General features: G+C 43.4%; 1 protein-coding gene across 4 annotated transcripts in view; it reads right to left on the bottom strand.

Moving 5' to 3' along the window:
* The window catches only part of NTRK2 (neurotrophic receptor tyrosine kinase 2), a 328,951-nt gene that overhangs the window by 297,786 nt on the left and 8,844 nt on the right, over positions 1-22,321 (bottom strand). For all 4 annotated transcript variants that reach the window (XM_030293721.1, XM_030293722.1, XM_030293723.1 and 1 more), the window contains exons 2-3: positions 3,328-3,402; positions 3,134-3,205 (exon numbers count right to left, since the gene is read on the bottom strand). In XM_030293721.1, coding sequence (XP_030149581.1) covers positions 3,134-3,205; positions 3,328-3,402 — 147 coding nt within the window. The remainder of the gene's footprint in view (positions 1-3,133; positions 3,206-3,327; positions 3,403-22,321) is intronic.

The raw sequence follows: 22,321 nt of genomic DNA, 5'->3' as shown, positions 1-22,321 counted from the left end.
CAAAAAACAAGCAAGCAAACACATCCACGACTCTTCTTCCCAAGAAGAACCAGGAGAGGGGGGAGCAGAGAAAGAGGACACTATGGTCAAGGTCTCGGTCAGCTACAAAGACAGCACCGGGAGCAGCTGGCCCTGTCGGGCTGCCAGCAGCACAGCCCAGAGTGGGGTCATACGCCAAAGAACAAGATGAGTTTTATGAACCATACTTATTATTGAGGCAAAAGGCAAAAAGAAGAGGAAGGGAGGGAAAAAAATCAACAATCCTCTTACTGTTTGATGACAGAACATTGCGAAGGAGCTAATTAGCACCTCGGCAAAGTCCCTGGAAAATACACAGGCTGTCTTTTCTCACAACCCCTGGGTTCTCAGAGGCTGGGGAGGAATTAAAGGCACCAAGAAATAAACTCAGTGACCGGTCATAGAGGCTGCAGACAGTCACCACATGATGCTGCATATGCCCAGGGCAGAGGGAGGGGTGGTGAGACAGGATCCAATCTGAACCCCCCTAAAACCCGAAGTCAAATAGATTACTCTTGTGCACATTTTTATGTCGTTGGGGAGACTCAGAGATAATCGGTATATCCCTGGAGTAAAGAGAAATGCGTTTCGTTCTCAGCTCCCTGGTACCCAAGGTGATATTCAGAGAAATTGCAGAAAATCAGATAAAACAAGGCAGTGCCTGAGTCCTCAGTCATAAGGACAGGTTGGGACTAAGGTCTGCAAAGGCAGACACCTCATTTGCTTCCTCCTCCCTCCCTGCCATTCTCAAAGCCAACCAGTGAATTTAATATTTGGGTAAGTAGGAGCCTCTCTCATCCATGAACACTGTATACGAAGCTTCCCGGCATCACCGAATGTCTGAATATTGTCTAACTTCATTCTCTCTTAATACCTGACCGTGCCTACAAATGGCAAGGGAGTTTTTGCAGCCTCACCAGTGACTTGGCTTCCTGGCTACTGCCTTTTAAAGATACTATATAAGATATGTCCATCTCTTTGGTTTTCTGCTCTCAAAGGACACGTCTTTGGGAAACAGGGATAGATAGCTGGTTTCAGAGAAGCTGTCTGCAGCACATAGAATGCCATTCAAATTATTCTACCATATAATCACCCTGAAAACATACATCAAGTGGCTTTGGTTTTCATAAAAATGGCATGCAACAGGCAAGCAGAGAAAGTAGAAGAGGTAGAGTAAGCCCTCTTGCGATTAAATCCCTCATCAATAAATAAGTTTATTACTGAAACTGCAATTAACCGTAGCCCAATGCCCAAATCACATCGTTAGGGGAAGTGATGGGGTGAAAATAAAATGTGGCTGAGAGAGTAATCCAGGTGTAGTGTCAGCTGTAAATACCAGAACTTAAGCCCCTGAAGTCATTAATTACATTTAAGTGATGGCTTTGGAGCATTTTGACTTGTGTCTGTCCAAGTTCTCTCGTTTTTGCTCTCAAGACCTATGCAGACATCAGATTTGTGCAGGCAACCCAACCACAGAGATGATGCCAAAAAGGCATTTAAGTGAAATGTGTTAATCAAGTTCCTTGGAGTTGTACCACGTTTTTGCTGAATGTTGTATATCTTAGTTCTACAGACTTTATTTTCAAATCGACTTCATCATTAACGCCACCTATAAAATATGAAGTCATGATACTGGCTTTACGAAATTCATGTTTTTCATAAAACCCACAAATCTCCGGGGAGTGTCCAGGCAATCTGCTGCTAAAGAATGATTTCTTTTGTAACTAGTATGGAAATCAGTTGGGGAACTGTTCTCTTCAAGGAAAGAAAGAGGAAAAATATCCTAAGAAGGCTGATTCTCTAATTATACGGATGGTAGAAATTTTATTTCCTGTGCTCTTGTTGTAGGAGCACAGTCAGGGTGAGCCCTGGAGTCACAATTCTGTCACTTTCCATCCTGTGGGCTGGAGAAATCCTAGAACTTCCTCAGTGTGATTTCATGTCCATGAACAGGAACCAAAAAGATCTTCCCTACCGATTGTCAGAAAAACCAAGCGAGATATCATGGGAGAGAGTTCCATAGGTAAGCTGTAGATGATGAGACACAAAGCACGGTCGCAGAGAATTTGCAAAGCACAAAAAGACCAAAGAATGCCGGCCAACGAATTCCTCCAGCAGACACTCACTCCCCTTAACACTCGGGGCACAGGGAGCACCAACCTGAGCTCAGGGGGAGGTAATCCTCTGTTGAATGAAGAAACCTCTCCAGGCGCCTGCGTGGCTTAGTCAGTTAAGCGTCTGGCTCTTACTTCGACTCAGATCATGATCTCATGGTTTGTGAGATCGAGCCCCATGTCCCTGCTTGGGATTCTCTCTCTCCCCCCTCTCTCTCTACCCCTTCTCCCCGCTCATTCTACCTCACTCTCACTCTCTCTCTCTTTCTCAAAATAAATAAATAAATAGATATATAAATAAATAAATAAACTTAAAAAAAGAAAAACAATGAAGAACCCTCTCAGGAAGGCCATCCCTTATGGATTGCATGCTACCCTCTAACAGGACTTAACAGCGGACAACCTGAGAGCTTCCATTGTCCCTATTTCCGTCTGACCTCGGTTGACAAAGCATCAACGTGACTTCAGTGAGGCACTTGCTGTTTTGCAATTATCTGAACCTTTGGCATGTCCCATGATTGATTTTTCTCCGCTTTTACCAATCACAACAGATAGCTTTGAGAAATGAACTTTCAAAAGAGGATCTGGGGGGTGGGGGTGGGAGTGGGGGCACTGGCAACTTTTAGTTCCCTAAAAAGGCCGAGGCCAAGTCAGTTTCTTTCAATTCCATTAGTCTGATGTCTTCCAGGGAACACGTAATGATTCCCAGGAAAAGAATCAAGGACCTTGTACCAGGACATAGTTTTCACATCAGACTCTGCTGCTGGCCTACTGCTCCATCTAAGATGGAAACAGCCCAGAAATCCATGAAAGGGAATACACAGGCTGTTCTAAGTACCCTTCTAAAGCTATTCAAAACTCAAAGCTAACATTTCTAAGCTATTGTCACACCTACACTAACTTTTAAGAAAGGAAGTTCATAGTTGCAAAAGAAGAAAACAGAGGGGAAAAATATTGAATACATTGGGTCCTGGGAAGCAAAGGCATCAACCTTTACTTACATGTGCTGTAAGTTGCTGTTTTTCAGAAACGCTTTATGAGCCACAAATTTTAATCCAGAATCCACAATTGTCCTAAGAAAACACACAGTTGCACGTATGTTAGAACGAACGGGTAAATGCGCGCCTGACTGTAACACAGCATAAGAAAAGGTATAGGTATGCAAGCATAAGGTATGCAAGTCCTGAGTACTCACAGATTTTTCAGTCCTGCGTAAGCTTCAACATCATCTTCGTTGATGATTTCCAACCTTTTCTGATTGGCAATGTAACTGCAAAAAGAGCAGAGAGTGAAAACCAGTCACCCAGAAGACAGTACACGAAAGAATGGGTAACCTCATCCCGCCTCACCAAGGTGGTGACCCCTCTCCACCCACCACAGCCCCACCCTTTTTCTTAAAATACAACAAAGGGAGAAAAACTGAATGTGGCTATGGAACCATGATTGGTCAGGTTTCAAGGTCAATGACGGATTCACCAAGTTTCATTTTTTTCTTAATCTTGTATCACTCTTTCAATTCACAAGTCCAATCTGCCTCCCCTTTCAAGGTACCCCCTGTGTCGAGAGATGAAAATAATTTGGACATGTATCTGCTGCCTCTGAAAAGTGTTTCGTCCTTATGGTGACAGCCACAGGGATGCTGGCGTCGTCACACGCAAGACAAATCACATCTTTCCCCACATGCCCAGAGAACCAGTCACTCCTTTTTACTTTCTAAAACACTGAAGCAGATTCTCCTCCCCCGTTCTCCTTCCTCCTCTGCTCCCTTCCTTTCTTCCCACTCTCTCTTTTCCTGGCCTAGGATCCCCTTTGTCTATCTGTCAGTAGCAATACCAATTTCTCTTTTTGGGAACCACATTTCATAAAGCCCCACCGCATGGCCCTAGGGCACTCTCTGTAGGAACCCTCCTCTTTCCCACCCGCCAGACCTCAATGCAAGAGTGAACTGGTGACTGGCAGGACAGAGAATTCTATCCCCTTGGCCATGATGATTGCTTAGACATGTGCGTGTGACCTCAAGCAGACCAATGAGAATTTCCTTAGAACTGAATAAATGAATGCTGGGACAGAGAGAGACTCTTTCTCTGGGATCATAGTTGAAAGATTATACTGGCCCAGGGCCTCCATGAGAAATTTTTCTGCCACAAGAAAGAAACTGTCTAACAATGAAGTCAGCACACAGAAGGACAAAGAGCTATGAGGGGCGTCTGGGTGGCTCAGTAGGTTAAGCAACCAAGTCTTGATTTCGGCTCAGGTCATGATCTCAAGATCATGATGAGATCAAGCCCTTGCATCGGGCTCCATGCTGAGCGTGGAGCCTCTTGGGACTCTCTCTCACCCCCCCTCTCTCTCTGCCCCTCCCTGACTCACTCGCTTGTACTCTCTCTCAAAATAAATAAATAACATTTTTTTAAAAAAAGAGCTCTGAGATATAGTAAGAGAGAAGACCCTGAAAAATGCCACTTGAGCCTTTGGATCCAGACATCTGTGAGGTTAGATGTCACTAACATTAGTTTGATCTGAATTTCTGTCACTTGCAACGAATAAAATCCCTTATAATACAAACACAAAGCTATTAAACTACCACCATAGAATTTCCTTGCTCTACCATAGAATTTCCTTGTGCTACAATTATCTGAATATTTTCTTAGGTCACAACCTTTTTGAGACAGCTGGATCCTGTTCTATAATTCTTAATATACACCACAGCATATAACAAAGTACCTTGCACACGGTAGGTGTTCAAAGGGTAAAGGGTAGGTAGACGGGGTGAATGGATATATGGATGGATGGACAGAAGGATAGATGGGCAACACTATTTGGAACTGGAGTTCCAAAGGCACTATAGGAAGCGGTATCAGGATAGATCTTCCCCTTTCTTTTTCAAAAGAAGTTAAGACATGTCACATATTCCAATTAAGACACTGAAAACAAATATGCAGTCCTGCTCTTACTAACATGAGGTAAAATGAAAAAAATAGTATCCGATGCAGGAGAAGATACAGCATCTGTCAGTTGCTTCTACACAGTCCAAAGAAGGAAAAGTGGACATCAAGATATATGGTAAGAGTTGGGGTGCCCATTTTTGGAAAATAAATTTTAGAAATAAAGTAAAATAAGGAAATGCTCTGAGAGAACAGAAAAGGACCAAAGAAAAATAATTTTCAAAGGACCCACATTAACATTGTCCCCTATTTCATAAAAAAGCAACCTCCAAGATAGAAAGTCATCTTCTGCTCAAAGATCTTGGCTTTCCCTGATATCCAGGGCCTGGCACTTAATAGGTGTGCAGGAAGGATTCATTCCCTTCTCTTGTTCTACTACACTAGGAGGAAACACTTCTCAGACTCCAACCTAACGCTCAAGAATTTTCAACATCAAGATTTTTTATGAAATGTTTCAAAATCATCACAATTTCGATTATTTAAGTTATTCAACTAACATTTTCGATAGAGACCACAGTGACCCCCCCTTCTTCTAAATTATCTCCCAGCAAGAACTTTATTCCAGAGACCCCTAAATATTAATGCTTCCTTCATGCAACTGGCAGCAAAAAGGGCAGATAACATGGGCCAGGTTTCCTTTGCAGTCACAGCCAGGACTTCCAGAGAAGCTTATTCCTGTCTTACAGCTGAGCTAGCATGGTGCTGTCACTGTTCTGAAATCATCTATGAGTTTTTCATCCCTTGGAGGGATCATCGTCACTGTATCCTTCGTGCTGATGACAGGGGCCTAATATGCAATAGGTATTTAGTCAACATCTGTGGCACAAAGCATTTATCTTTAACTTTTCTTTAAGTTATTGATGGCCTTTGTGTTTTTCAATTTCATTTTTCATCAGATTTTTTAATTGATAACTCCCTGGTTGTATTCAGTAAAATACAACGGGCTAGTATAAATTAGAATGGAAGGCATAGAAGGAAGAAAAAAAAAAAAAACCCAAGGGCGGAGATATCAACAGAGGTAGGGATTAGGTTCAAAATACATATGCTTGTTAGAAAAGGGCTTGTTAGAAAAGTGAGTCTAAGCTTTCCAGTCACTGACACTCAAGAAAAGAATGAAAGGAAATAAATTTCATCAGTGGTAAATTCAGTGTTTGTGAGATGAAAATATGCCAGACATTAAGCAAAGCATAACAGTTTTTCGATCTAAGACCAGACAGGAGATTTGCGGAAAACCATCAAAAGTACCATGTGAAATTATTAAAAAAAAAAAAAAAATGGTCATTAGAGAACATTAGAGAATACTCTTCCACTGTAGGAGGCAGGAATGCCTTGGATAAATCTGGAATATTTCTCCCGGTCAGCATGGAAAAACCAACAGATGAGCTGTATTAAAAGGTGGTTAACCCCAAAAATAAATAAAAAACATTGAAAAAAAAATTTTAAAAAAAGGGGCGCCTGGGGTGGCGCAGTCGGTTAAGCGTCCGACTTCAGCCAGGTCACGATCTTGCGGTCCGTGAGTTCGAGCCCCGCGGTCAGGCTCTGGGCTGATGGCTCGGAGCCTGGAGCCTGTTTCCGAGTCTGTGTCTCCCTCTCTCTCTGCCCCTCCCCCGTTCATGCTCTGTCTCTCTCTGTCCCAAAAATAAATAAAAAACATTGAAAAAAAAAATTTAAAAGGTGGTTAAGTGCCCACCAGATGTCAACAGCTACCCTTTGTAAGACATCATCTGCCGAGATGCCCGCACCACAGCTGCTGGCTATACACTGCTCATCGACTCTAGCCCTCAAAAACTCTCCTCAGCTTCCTCCCCGTGAGGAATCTCAGGGTTAGAATGGGAACCAGCCCAGGTAGTATCAGACAATTCACAGAGGGGAAGCCTCAGTGGCCAAGAAACAGATGACAAACTGCTCACCCCACAAGGAACGCAAATCAAAACAAGGACATAGCACTCCCTCTCCCACTAAATGGACGTGTTTCAAGGGTGACGACATAAAGCATTTCTAAGGATGTGGGGGATTTTCTTACACTGTCGGAGGGAGTGTGAATTGGTACAACCGCCCTGAAGACAATTTATTCTGGAAGATGATACATCAGCCCCACTTTACAACCCAGTAATCCTATTTCCAGGTATATACCTGGAAGAAATTTGCACACAGCCACACACAGAGACATCTGCAAGAATATTCGCTGTTAATACAGTCAGAACTCCAAAATCAGAAACACAGCCAAGTGTCCATCAATTAAGAAACAGAAAACAACCAGAGGGGAAGTGGGTGGGGCATGGGGAAAACAGGTGATGGGGATTAAGGAGTGCACTTGCTGCGATGTGCACCGGGTGATGTATGAAGTTTTGAATCACTATATTGTACACCCGAAATTAATATTACACGGTATGTTAACTACACTGGAATTAATTTTTTTTTAATTTAAGTTTATTTATTTATTTTGAGAGAGTGTGTATGTGCACAAGCAGGGGAAGGGCAGAGAGAAGGAGGGAGAGAGAAAGAACCCCAAGCAGGCTCTGCACTGTCAGCACAGAGCCCAATTCAGGGCCCAAACTCACGGAACAGGAGATCGTTACCTGAGCCAAAATCAAGTGCCAGATGCTTAACTACCGAGCCACCCAGACACCCCAAAACTTTTTTAAGTTTTTTAAAAAGAAACAAACAAAAAAATAAGGTTTAAAGTTGGATTGGACCAGATCTTCGTGAGTAGAAAGAGTATTCACACTAAATGAGAAGGCAAAATTAGCAAAATTGCACACGGATATGTGCATATAATATATAACAATTTACGTAAACTTTAAAAAATACACAGAAAACAACACACCTAATGCTCACAGTCAAGGATATCTGTTACAAAGTATTTTTACATCATTATACATTTTTGAAATCTATTTCTATATATATTGATGAAGAAACAGAAAGAAGGAAGGGAGGGAGGAAGGAAGGAAAGGAAAACAGACAGAGAAAGCCATACAAGTGAAGTGACTACAGGGAAGCTGGACCTGGGGACTTCGGGGTTATCAGGTGGTCAAATACACCCGGCTCAAGTTCCTGGTTCCCTGGACCACGGAAAAGGCCAGCAGCCTGACAGCCTTCTGTTCCCTGCCCCAGAAGCCCTGGACAGCAGCCAGCAGATTAAGGAGGACATTGGCTGCCCCCTACTGGTGATCTCCATGTGCCCTCCCACAGGATACTGGCCACACCAGGCCCTTTTGAGTTTCTCCCAACTCACTGGACCCGTCAGAAAAGCAGCAGCTGCTCAGACCAACCCAGGATTAGGAAGGAGAGAGAAAGCGCCGGCCAGAGCACACAACCGGAGGATGTGCCTACAGGCCAGGCTTTCCCATCTCTCCAGTCAAAGTGCCGTGAAACTCTAGGGGCCCTTGACGGAGTCCAACTTTGCTTAAGAAGCACATCTCCACGAGGGGTTCCGTTCCCCATGAAGCAGTGAAGCAGGCCCCCCATTTGGCACAAGCCTTTCTTAGGAGCTTTCTCTCCCGAAAAACTGCTAACTCCTCTGATCTCTGACCTCCTCTGACCTCTGTTCTGGAAAGGTTAGGCCCCAGGGGTTTTAAGGCATAAGACCTCGCCCCTGAGCCCATGTCCCAGCATCTATGGAATCTCTTGTGAGTTTAGCAGAGCTTTGTTTCTTCGTGGAAAACTAAGCTTCTGTGGCCCTAACCTTCGGACCCTGCCTTCATTCTCTTTTATTTAGGCAAGTCCCCTTCTCTCCATTTACCAACTCGGCCTCCCAGCCCCTGTGGCCCACCCTCCATCAGCGATCTGTCTAGAAGAACCACCGTTGGCCTTCAACCCTCCTGTTTTGCCCAAATATGCCTTCCTTCTTTCTTGCATCTACATATTATGTACTTTCTTATATTCACCATATTATGTACATATTAATGTACATCTACTTCATATTACGAAGGTTTGTTTAATGCTGCTCTTCACTTTTGCTACATCCCAGAATCATATCTATTGCCCTAAAGCTGAATCACATATTCAAGGGGCTTCTCAGTGAATTCACCCAAATCGATTCTGGGACCCTCCATTATCTGGAATACTGCTTGATTCCTGGGCAACACCAAAAGGGTTTTTTCTTCTCAATCAGAACATTTTTATTCAAACAGTTGGCAAGTATTTCTTTTTCTTTTCTTTATTTTTAGCATTTATTGTATTTCTTAACTTTGTAATTAAGAAGTAGAATGAAGGTTCTCTTTGCACCCACACATATATTTTTCTCTTAGCCTATCTGACTCCCCCACTGGCTGTTAAACTCCTTGGAGGGAAGGGTCTTTTTTCGTGTCACTTCCTGTCCACTTCCTAGCACAGAGCTGATGCTCCGGGATGTCACAGGCTTAAAGCAATCAAACATATCCCGGGTCCTCCACTTGGAGTTGTCATTATCCATTGGACAGACCAGACACAGATACATGTGTGATAACAGGAAATGACCGTGTAGAAATAACAAAGTAAAGACAACAACAGAGGAGGGCCGAGAGCCAACTTGGAAAGCAAAAATTGTCCCCCCCCAGAAGCAAATTTAGATTGCAAGCATACAACATATTCAAACCAACTAATTTTTTTTAGTGACAAAAACCAATTTCCCTCAGAAGATGAGCATTTATTGCCACTGATCCCCTGAGGCTCAAGAATGTTAAGACTAGAAATGACCTCCAGAATCTACAGATCCAATGGTCCTTGACCCTGAAGGAGGGTCCTTAACCCTGAAGGAGGAGATGCTCCCTGGGGGACAGTGCCCGCTGCCACAGTATTTGGAGAGCAGGGGAAAGAAGGGTCCACGCAGACGCACATCACCCTACTGAGAGGGCACAGTGGAAGGAGCTACAAGATGTGATTGGGCAGGTCAGCAGAGGCTTCAGTGGAGGTCAGGGCTGAAGAATGACCAGAAAGCCAAAAGATAAAGAACGTGAACATAAGCAAAGTCCGTGCTGTTTGCCATTTTACTCTGTATTGCCACCAAAGCTGCTCCAGTCTCAACTTGACATCCAGGACCTTCGCTCAGACATTTTCTGGAGGGTAAAGAATTTCCTCTCCTAATGCTTAACAAGAAGCTTATGGGAGGTTTTTTGAAATAGAAGAGAGGAGAGATAACTTTAGGGAAAATTCACAGAAACATTTCTGAATTACAGCTTCCTGGAAAAGGTACTCATCCCATCTTTTAAAAGATTTCACGTTGGATGAACAGCCTATCAAATAATTTCTACAGGTAATCTTCCAAAGTAACAAAGAGTGCTTTTAACACGTCTTGATCTTCATGTGTCTTAGCTTAACAGCAGTATTGCTCAAAAGTGAAATTTCCCTATAGCCAGGACTTTATTGCCTGAACTGTACTCTGGCAATAAATACATCAGAAAGAAATAGCAACAGCAGTGAATATTTCTAATGGCCACTCTTCCAAATGCAACCTCTTTCTGCTATGCTGGCCACCCTCCACCACTACCAAATAAGTAAGTAAATAAGCTATAAAAGTAGAACTGAAACTGCCCCATGAGATTGCCATACGCACCAGGCTTCCAGCTGGTGGGGCACTTCAACTCTGATGGGATCCTCTCTGCCGTAAGATTTTTTCATAAGGAATATAATCTGTAAAAAATACTGCCCCTGGTTCCCCGGGCTCACAGCTAGGCAGCTTCCATTTTTCAGCAAAATGCTGAGAGTTTTGAAAGTCAATCCCTGAGCAGGTGCAAATGATACTCTGATGTACCAGAGCAAGACTCCAGATAGGACTGTCCTAATCTATTCTTACGAGAACGGACCCACGGATTGGTCCATTCTTATGAGAGGGTGCATCACCCCAACTGCGAAGACATGAATGCAAAGAACACCAAATGAGCACGCTCCAAACCCGAATTCGAATGGCCTACTAGTGCACACTGTTTAGCACTTCCAGCTTCTTCTTGGCCATGGTCATAGAAGGAGCATCAGTAATTCCCTCAGGTGGAGTGCCATGTGCCAGGCACTGGGGTACCCAAGGATTAAGGGGACCCCTTAACACAGCAACGCTACCAGGAAAGCACCATGATTGCGTCCACTTTTCAGAAGAGGAAACTGAGGCAAAACCATTCCAGGTCCCTTCGCCAAGGTCACACTGCTGCCAAAACAGGATGGGAACCCGGACCTACCCACCTCTGGACTCCGAGCTCACGGCCACTAAACCACACCATTAGGACTTGGACGTGTAAATCCAGCACCCTCGGTACAGAATAGTTTCTACAGAAACCTTTCTACAAAATGCACCTTCCCAGATAATCCTGACCTACAAACAATAGTCAAAGGAAAGGAATGAGGACATTTTACAGGATGCTCTCCTGCCCTGTATGCACACAGAGCTGTAACGGGAGATACGTGAAAAATCTTCAGATTCTTCCACAATGCCAAGCTCTGAGAACTGCAGTTTCCTAGAATAGCCCAACTGCCCTGGGAATTTAATAATTCAAGCGCCTGGAAATAATAAGTGGTGTGGTATGAGGGATAAACACACCCCCGCTAGCTTCATCTCTTATCAGCTCTACGACCTGGGGCAAGTCCCTACTCTTTAGCCTCCTTGTCTGTCAGGATGTTGGGGAAATTAGGACACCCCCATCCCGTGAGGGCATCTGATGGTCCCATATGGGGGCTTCAATTAATGCTAGTTACGAGTAACATGAGCAGAAGACGGAGGTTCAAGGCGTGGCCAGGTCACTAACCAGCTCCTGAGCTTAAGCTCACCCTGCCTCCAGTGCCCACGCCTGTGGAAGAGGACATTTGGGACTTGGTAAGGTCTCAGCTCCCTTCAGCACACACATTATAAGAAAACTGCAGCAAAATATGATGAAGAAAAAATTACAGTCTGAGTTTCTCTCAAAGTATCTCTACAGCATTTTCCTCATCTATTCCTCTGTCAACAAGGTGGTTACCGACAAGGAACACCACAATTTATGACCAGAAAAGTTGATTATGAAAAAAAAAACCTTAAAGTTGGCTTTCTCTATAAAATATATTGATCCTCTCCCCAGAAAACACTGGACTTATTAGCACAGCCTTCCACATAGTCTCAGGACTGGACCCCCGCCTACAAATTACGTGACACGTAAGCCTTATAAGCTGACCAGAAGTCACAACAATTGCATGTGGTCTAGATCTACACCCAGTCAACACAGAGTCCTTAATTTTTTTTACTTTTCTTATCAGCACCAACTTTGCAAAAAGGGAAGATTTCCCATTTTACAATTCTGAATTTCCACATTCTCTTAAAAAAAAAAAAAACAAAAAACAGAAACAAAGCTGAAGGTCTGCCAAACTGGACTAGCATTTCTTCCTGGCAACAGTCAAGACGAGCTGAGGAACACTGTCCCTGGAGGTTTGGGGCACATGTCCAGTCGGTGACATTCCCGACTGATCCTGGCAATTTCACTGGCCTGTGGAAAGATCATATGACACCTGACTTAATTCTTGCTTGTAGTCTCCACTGAGATGTCAGGGCTCCAACTGTTCTCCTGCGTTGACAGGGCATCTCCACGCACAGACATCCTTACAAGGAGTCTCATCAAATAACATGACACGGAGGCCACAATAGAAGTACCTCACTTTTTAAAAGAGTTACTTCTACCTATTCTGGAAGCTTTAGAAACGTCCTCTGTTGTTAAAAACTAAAATGGATACAAACATAGCCACGTATGATTTTTATACTTGGTAAGAGTGGTAAATACAATCCCCAGGAGAAGCAAGGGATGTGTTTTTTCCATATATATATATTTTTTTCCTTCCAACTAATTTAATTCTAATGTATATTCCCCATTGGGTCTCAGAGTTCTGGAGCAGTCACATCAACGTACACAGTAAATGGAAACACAAGTAACTAAACAGGTACGGTGACATAGTTTCACCATATTAAATGAAGAGCTCCAGGAAGGATATGGTCCAATAGCCAGAAAGAGGCTTAAGTGATAGTTAAGCTAAAATTTTTTTAGGGGGTGGGTAACGTCTAACATCGGCCAATATGAAACCACCAGACCCGCTAGTCAGCTCACCGGGGGCCTGGGCTGCACTCTGCGCTAATTCATCCTGGCAAGCCCTCAAGGAGCCAACCCCTTGGGGATGGGGCACCCCAGGACTTCTGAGCGGACTTGTCCTCTGGCTGGGAAGCCTTCTGGTCACACCTGCTCCTAACAACTTCTCGACAAAAACCATCTCTGCTGTGCTCTGTGGGAGGAATTCTGAGTCTCCTCAATGGAGCATCTAACCATGTTCTGGGGCCTTCAAAGGGCTAGTTCCCTGGCAGGCCTGGATGTGCCTGCTGGTACCTCCCCAGCTCATCTTCATCCACGGACAGGGTGGCTTCCCACCTGGATGAGCACGTAGGCCAGGCTGCTCCGTCTGTAAAAGGATGTCAGCCCCACCATCTGTTTGTCTGGTTTCCAAGAGAATGGATCTGGCCTTAACCAGTACCAGAGATTAAAATTTTCCAGGCTCTGGTCAGAGGGGACAACTTCAAATCATCTGCAATCCAGCTTCTAGCAAAGCCTGGTTCAGCAAAGGGTACTGGGATGGAGACTGAGCTCTTGCATTGTATCAGTTTTATAATTACAGCACTGGCATATTAAATTGGCGGGCCACGTAGCTTCCTTGCAGAATTATGCCCTTGTCACCTCCAGCCCCCCCCCCCCCACCGCCACTGGCTTCCTCAGTAAGGAGAAAATGAAATCTACTGATGATTTGTCATAATAGCTGCAAATCACATCATTCATTGTCCTTGCAAAAGAAATTCCTTTCAGGACATAGTGCCAGACAAAGCTATGTTCCTGTGGAATTAGTAGGCATTCTCTTTACCAATAATGAGCTTCTCCTTTCAACAGCCAGGAAGCTGAGAACAAACGTTGCACTCGGCTACGGCAACCATGTCAACCATTTGAGTTAGTTGGGAGGCCCAGCCCCTATTTTCACTCTTTATCCCCTCCCTCTCATTTTTACCTTATTGTCTTTACGGTTGTAAAATAATTATCGCCGGTTATTCAACTACTGATGATACAGTGAATAATTGTGACATTTGTAACATTTCGTTTACTGCAAATCAGGTGGCCACTAGGACCAATAGGACAAGACTTACACAATTACCATAGAGTCATTTCAAGAGATGAATTGTAAATAATTGCCTCCCTGGGTTGTTTTTAGGTTCAGAATGACTGTTCACAAATCTTCCTGCAACTCCAATCCAACACATAAATTATCTGGTATTAAAAAAAAAAAAAAAAAGTCTTTTCCTCTTTCCAGTTATTCTGGGCCAACCAATGTTTCATTTATGACTCGTGAAGAAGAACTTCCAATGATTAGCCCAGGCCTTAAGAATTTTAAGAAGTGTTCAAGTCAGCACTAATCACAACAGAACACAGTTCTGGAAGCTCTTGGCCTCAGGTCAGGTCAAATCATGCCATACGAAGAGCATTTTTGGAACTAATATTACTGCTCCAGCTTTAGGACAGATCAAGCACGGCACCGAGAAAAATGAGGCATCAGGCATAACATCAAGAAAAGAGAATGTTTTCAAGTGGTAAAATTTTAGGATCTCTGTGTGAAGGTCTGTTTTGATTTTGGCACAATTTTTCATCCAACATTATAGGCTGTGGGAGTAAGGAGAGCAACACTTCCAATTTTATCTTCACTGGTTTCACTTCGCATGTTAACCTTTAGTCCATTTTTATAGAAGGTTAGAGATTACTTTCTTTGGAGTGAAACTACAAAGATGCTGCTTTTCTGAAAAGGGATCCCAGTCATAAGTGGCTGTGTAAGGCGGCAATAAAGAGAAGCTATTTTGCAGAAAGGAAGTGTGAGTGCATCTAAAAATCCGAAACAAATCTCTCATGAAAACTTTAATCCAAGGATGGTATCACCATTCAAAAGGATGGATATTTCTGAGGTACCTACGGTAGTCAAATTCACAAGAGACCAAAAGCAACAAGGAGGTTGCCTGGAGCTGCAGGGGTGGGTGGGGGGTGTCGACGGGGTGGGAGTTTGTTTAATGGGTACAGAGTTACAGTTTGCAAAAGAAAAGGGTTTCCGGAGATGGACAGGGTAATGGTTGTGCAACCTTGCGAATGAACTTATGCCACTGAAATATACCTGTCAAAAAATGGTTACCATAGTAAATTTCATGTTAGGTGGATTTCACCACAAGTTTTCAAAGACATTTTGTAAAGACTTTACAATTAAAGAATAAGAGAGACAGTTAAAAGAGAAAACAAATTACAAACTAACTGATAACCTCCAGACTCCAGGGGCCTGTTACAAACAGCCTAATACATAAAATGGACCAAGACTCTGCAACAAAACAAAGCTGCAGAACAAAGACCATGACCTGAATGACCTGTGGCTAAATCTGACCAGGGATTGCTCAGCCACAAATGGTCAATGTCCCAATCAGCTGAGTGCGCCAGGTCCCACCACAGGAGAGTAATAGCAAACAAGCAAAAGGGAACCAACGCCCTTTCACCTCTGCCCTCTAACCCCAGCGCCTGCCAGTTCCCCCCCACCCCCACCCCGCCAGGGCAGATTTTCCTACGGCCCCCAGCCCTACAGAGTTTACTCTCCTTCAGAACACAATCCAGCATAGCCGCGCCAAATAAAACTAATAGCCAAGCTCTACTATGTGTTAGGCACTGGTATGAACCTTTTACATGCGTCTGCTCATTTTAACTTCACAGAAATCTGATGAGAAATATTCTATTATTGTCCCCTTTTACAGATGGGAAACTGAGACAAAGCTTTAGTAAATTATCCAAAGTAGCAGGGGCAGATCAGCTTCACGGGGCGGGGGTCTCAACCCACCAAGCTATCCTGCCTCCCAACCAGCATCCCTTCCCTACACCAACACCCAAACAAAATGAAACATTAATTTGTCTTTCCTCCTATACACACGGCAATAGACATATTCAGTGATTTTTTCAATTCATGAAAAGAAATAATGAGGAACGGAACATTTTAGACATAGTTTTCAGAATCCCAGGATCTTCCTAGGGTGCCACTAAATAATAATACTAATAATAATAATAATAATAATAATAATAATAATTCAGCCATAATAAGCTGATTCTTCGAATACTACATTCAGATTTAGACCTTTCAGGGGAAATTAAAAAAATCCGTACGGGAAAGAGAGAAAGGTGGAAACTGATAGCTACTGGCATTTAGCAATCCCCATTAACTGCCAGGGACAGATCTGTGCCACTCCTGGTCTGTCTGGGTCTGTGATAGCACAATGCTTATAATATGGTCAGGGGGCGGGGGATCTCTATGTGCTGTGCTTACTGGAACATGGAGCTCGGTGCTGGAGAACTTCCCTGAAGAGAGGGAGCACAGCAGTGAGAGGAGCTGTCTGGATAGCCTGCCTACCCCGCTACACAGCCCAAGCATAAGCACTGCGCCTCCTCTATTCCAGACCATCACCACAGCCCAAACCTACGCTGATGCAGAGCTCAGACACCCAAGGCGGAGGCCCAGCCGGCACTTTCCCTTAGCTCTGGGCAGTGTCCAGGCACGTTAGTGGTCCTCTCTCTGGTGGTCCCTCCAGTCCAACTTCCTCCATATGAGGCAGTGAGTCTACAGGATGCTCCTACGCCTTTCCTTGCTGACTCAGTAGGATTCTGGAATTCCCTACCCCAAAGACCCTGAATCTACTCCCAAAGCCTGTGCAGGCCTTTTACACAGGCCTGTCCCCTGATGGTATGCACAACCCTAGGCACAAGCAGTGTGTGGCTAGGGGGAGGTCCAAGGCTGCTGTCTGTGCTGGTGTAGATGGAGTTCAGACATGGAGGCTACACTGCCTACAGGGCTTCAAGAGAGAAGGAAGGGGGTGACCAGACTGGGGACCCCCACTAATGCCTTTCAATGGGCCATATAAATAGAAGCAGCTGGCTTAAGTCTTGTTACCCAAGACCCAGAAAATGCCTGGTGGGGAGGACATGTTCAAATCTATTTGCTGACTGACTAATTGACTAAATAATGAATGAGTTGATCAGCCAATCAACACATGTACGTACAAAGAGTTCAATGTTGACCTCCAGTCCAGCCATCCTTGGGAAAAGAGACTCTGTCAACAGGATATCTATTGTCCCCTGAGCTGTACACAGATATAGATACAATGAAAGGAAAGGAAAGATAGACTTTCCAAGGTAGACTGAGGGAAATCAAAGCCCAGGAGTGCCCCTCAATGCACCAGAAGACATTCTTGATGGGTGAGAGAGCAATTTTCAGGAAGAATAATGAAATGGCTAGTAAGTTAAATCCTAGAGGGTCACCCAGGCTTAGCAGCAGAGACAGTGACTCAACCAAAACTCAGACATTTTCTCATGAGAGTAAACATTATGTGTGGGTTCCATAATGCTCACTCCTTTTAAAATTTAACTTTAAAATACACACGGAGTCTAAACTATTTTCATTTGTATGTATATTATGAACATACTGCATCGTGTAAAATAAATAAATGGATGTTATTTATCTCAAGGGGGAATATCTTTTTGGATTATTCAACACAATCTGTTCACCTATATACTTCCCCAGTCTATTTTTAAAAGCCTCCCCATCTCATATGTCTATCAGTTGTTTATGATCAGTTTTGCAAACAACTATCAAAATTTCAAGGATGCCTGATAGTGTTTAATTATCATAAATATAAAGGAAGCCCCACGAAACATTCACAGGATTAGCCCAATGCACCTTGATTGCGATGGCACAAAAATGCATGTATCAGATTGTACATTAACTGGGCCTGACACACTTCTCTTTTTACACTCCTGATGTCTGCAGTTCTTTAAGAAAACGAACAGCTCTGGGCATCTGGGTAGCTCAGTCCATTAAGCATCCAACTTCAGCTCAGGTCACGATCTCACAGTCCTGTGGGTTTGACCCCCACATCAGGCTCTGTGCTGACAGCTCAGAGCCTGGAGCCTGCTTCAGATTCTGTGTCTCTCTCTGACTCTCTCTCTCTCTCTCTCTCTTTCTCTGTGCCCCTCCCCTGCCTGCGCTCTCTCTCAAAGATAAACGTTAAAAAAATTTCTTTTAAAAGAAAGAAAAATGAACAGCCTCTACCATCCACGTTACAAGAAGGATAATCACATCTGCAATCTCAACCAGAATCGCTTTGTAAGAGAACCCCCGCCATAAATGCAGTCACAGGGATAAGTGCAATTGAACCACAGGGATGGCCATTATTAGCCATTACACAACAGAAAAAGCACAAATCCTTCTCATTAGATCTATTTGTTGCTGGAGATCAGATGTCCCTCGAACGATTCTTTTCCCTGAATTTGCCTCTGGTGTTGAGCCGGCCCGTCGTGCATCTCTGCTCATCCACTTGCCCTCATCCTCCCATCTCTTCGCTGTCCTTCCTTCCTGTTGGACACTCCCTCATCAAACCTCTGCCTTTCTTCCTTTCCAGCTGGCTATGCTATGTCTCTACAGTGAATTGATTTTTTTTTTTTTTTTTTTTTTTTACTGTGCATGAACCAACGATGTGCTATTTAATTCCAGAAAGGTTCCTTATTTCAACAAACATCTTAACCTGAGGATTTTAAAAAGTCATGTCTAGAAATTTCCCTGTTGATGGCCCAAAGAATAGCTAGTACATCTTCTTGTTTGGAATTCTCAGTGATAGATACGCGGAGGAGCACACGCATGTGTGTATCCACGTGTGCGTGTGTGATGTGGAGGTCCGGGGCATCGTACTGTGCGCTGGGGAAGGAAGAGCGTGACCAAGCTCCACGTGGCCCTCGCCTTCAAGTAGCTAAGATTCTACCGGTGTGTATGGAAGGGTAGCCAGGCAAGCATTTATGTTGCTAAGTGACCTGTTCTGGGTTGGGAACCCAGGAGGTTTTAAAAGCACACGGTGGCGACACAGCCCAGAGGCAGGGAGGCAGAGGAATTTAGCCAGAGACAGAAGGCAGGGGAAAGGTGTCCTAGGCAGAGAGGCTGGCCAGTGTGAAACCTGGGAGTCAAGTAAAGTATAGCTCCATTAGGGGTACTGAAAGCCCTGAGAGGCTGGAGTGTCTCACTAAAGAAAGGGAAAGGCAAGAAATGAGGTTAGAGGATGCAGGGCTTTTAAGACTCATTAAGATTGTTTAAACATATCAATGTAACACTATCTTAATTTAAAACACCAATATAGGGGCGCCTGTGTGGCCCAGGCGGTTAAGCGTCCAACTCTTGATTTTGGTTCAGGTCACGATCTCACAATTGGTGAGTTCGAGCCCTTTGTCAGGCTCTGCGTTGACAGTGTGAAGCCTGCTTGGGATTCTGTCTCCCTCCCTCTCTCTCTCTCTCTCTCTCTCTCTCCTCTCTCTCCGCCCCCCCCCCCCACTCACACTCTCATGCTCTCTCTCAAAATAAATAAATAAACTTAAAAAAAAAAAAAAAAATATATATATATATATATATAAAACACCAATATAATGTGGGGAGAGCTAGGCAAGCAATTCCTACGGAAAATTATCATACAAAATAACTGAAAAGTCTGAAAGAAAAGACTAGCAAGTGAGACTAATACTTCAATAGAAAAAAATAATAATATAAAGCTTCAGGAGATAAAAGTTCAGTAATAAAAAACAGCCAGGCTGATTAACAGAATAAGATATATCCCCAAATGGCCTAAATCTTTAGTTGAAATTACTGACGGAACAGTAGAATTATATATCTACAGTGTCAAGAGACCTGATTGGCTGATCAGCTATCTTGAAAAAATAATAAAACACTTTTTGCTACCTCTCTCCTTACACTTTGAAAATCCAGATGGAGCCAAGCTTTAAATATAAAGTATGAAGTAGCGAAAGACAATATGGAGTTATTTTATACTCTCAGAGAGGGGAAAACTTGCAGCCACATTTACAACATAGAAGCCATAAAGGAAATAATAAATTTTACTACAAAAAGAATTTAATTGTTTTACCAAAGGAAGAAGAAGAAGAAATACCAGAACCAACATCAGAAGACAAGCAAAACATCGGGCAACATACACATTTTCTTTTGTTAAATAGGTCTTATGAATCCATTTTTTGAGAAGGCCACCACCTAACAGAAAAAGAAAATAGCTAAGGAAATGACAAACAGGGTTCACTGAAAAAGAAAGCCAAATGACTTACTCCATGTAAAAAGACTTCAACCTGGAACATAATTACAGAATTGTGAAATAAACAGTGGCGAATCCTATTGCCCAGGCAAAGGTCAAAAGGTTTGGTAACAAATAGTACTGGCTGAGTTGTAGAAAACAGGTGCTTCCAGTTTGAATGGCAGAATGAAAGAGTGTCATCTCTTTGCAAGACGCCTCCGTCACTATCTATCAAAGTCACAAACATCTTTGCAAATGTCCCTGCAGTTCAAATTCTAGGAATTTTCCTATCAATAAAATCATGCATGTGTATAAGAAGGTTGTAGACAAGGTTATTCAAAAGGAGGCTGGTTCAGTAAAGAGCAGCCTGTTCACTCAACGGATTACTGTGTTGCTGTGAAAAAAACAAGATTGGTGTACATGTGCTGATACAGAAATATTTTCAAGATATAGCATTAACTAATAAACACCAACATGCAGCACAGTGGGTATAGCATGCCTCATCTGTGTATAAACAAACAAACAAAAAAGACATATATATGCACTCATGTATGTGAGTAGACTCTTTCTGGAAGCTGAGAGATTAGAGAGTTGTAGTCCGCAACAGAAGACTAACTTTTCATGACCCACTTCTCTGTACTGACTGCATTTCTTATCATGTTCATGTATTACTTTAAAAAAGCTAATTCCTGGGGCACCTGGTTGGCTCAGTCGGTTAAGTGTCCGACTTCAGGACACGATCAGGTTTGTGAGTTCGAGCCCCGCGTCAGGCTCTGTGCTGACAGCTCGGAGCCTGGAGCCTGCTTCCGATTCTATGTCTCCTTCTCTCTCTGCCCCTCCCCCCACTTGTGCTCTGTCTCTCTCTGTCTATTAAAAATAAATAAATGTAAAAAAAAATGTTTTAAAGCTAATTCCTGGGGTTCCTGGTGGCTCAGTCAGTTAAGATTCTGACTCTTGATCTCAGCACAGGTCTCAAGGTTCCTGAGATCGAGCCCCACCTGGGGCTATGTGCCGACAGTGCAAGCCTGCTTGGGATTCTCTCTCTTTCTCTCTGACCCTCCCCCTCTCGTGCTCTCTTTCTCTCTCTCAAAATAAATAAATAAACTTAAAAAAAAGCTAACTGCTAATAAAATTTCATACAATAAAGTTAATGCATTTCAGAGAAAAGAGGTGTAAAAATCACTGTAAAGAATCTGAACGGTTCCCAGGCTTGAGCAAGCTTGGCTGAAAGCACTAACCTTTCCAAAGAAAAAATGTGTCACTCAGCATTGGTGCTGGGCAGTAAATGAAGGAGAGGAAAAAGGAGTGTCCATCCAGGGGACACAGGTCCGGGCCAAAGTACTTTCAAGTTCTGCATTCCCTTTGTGAAGGCGATCCCATTATGGAGATAGATGCCTTGGGCAAGCTTAGCTTAATGCCATTTAACATTTAAATGCAGAATGAAGTGCCCTTGCTCTAATTCCAAGATCACCAAACAAGCTTCCAGTTATAATTTGTACTCCTTTACAGATCTACTGGTGTAGAAAACAACCTAATGCTGATCTGCGTATTTGGGTCCACATGATTGCTCCATGCCTTATTATATAGCAACGTAATGACGATCTGGATTGGTGTTTTGGCTTGTTTTGTTTTGTTTTGTTTTGTTTTGTTACTAAATAACAAAAACCAAACAACAACAACCAACTTTGGTCTTTAAGAGACATGAGGAGCCACAGAGCAGTCATAAGGCGTGACACCCTGGCACCTGGGTAGCTCAGTCGGTCAAGCATCTGACTTTAGATTTCAGCTCAGGTCATGATCTCGTGGTTCGTGAGTTTGAGCCCCATGTCAGTCTCTGTGCTGACAGCCTGGAGCCTGCTTGGGATTCTTGTCTCTCCCTCTCTCTCTGCCCCTCCCCTGCTTGTGTTCTCTCTCTTTCTCTCTCTCTCTCTGTCTCTCTCGAAATAAATAAAGAAATAAAATTTAAAAATTTAAATAAAAAAAAAAAAGCTGTGACATAATGAGATCAGCATTTTACAAACACCACACCAGCACACATGGCACATGGGTAGAGAGTAAGCACGGCAGGGAGGAAGGTTCTGCAGCACTATAGGCAGAAAATGATGATTTTTTTCCCCCCCACCAGGGACAGCTTACTCAACATGTAC

Source organism: Lynx canadensis, chromosome D4 (genome assembly GCF_007474595.2).
Source record: "Lynx canadensis isolate LIC74 chromosome D4, mLynCan4.pri.v2, whole genome shotgun sequence".
Lineage (NCBI taxonomy): Eukaryota > Metazoa > Chordata > Mammalia > Carnivora > Felidae > Lynx > Lynx canadensis.
This window is presented reverse-complemented; position numbering and strand designations above follow the sequence as displayed.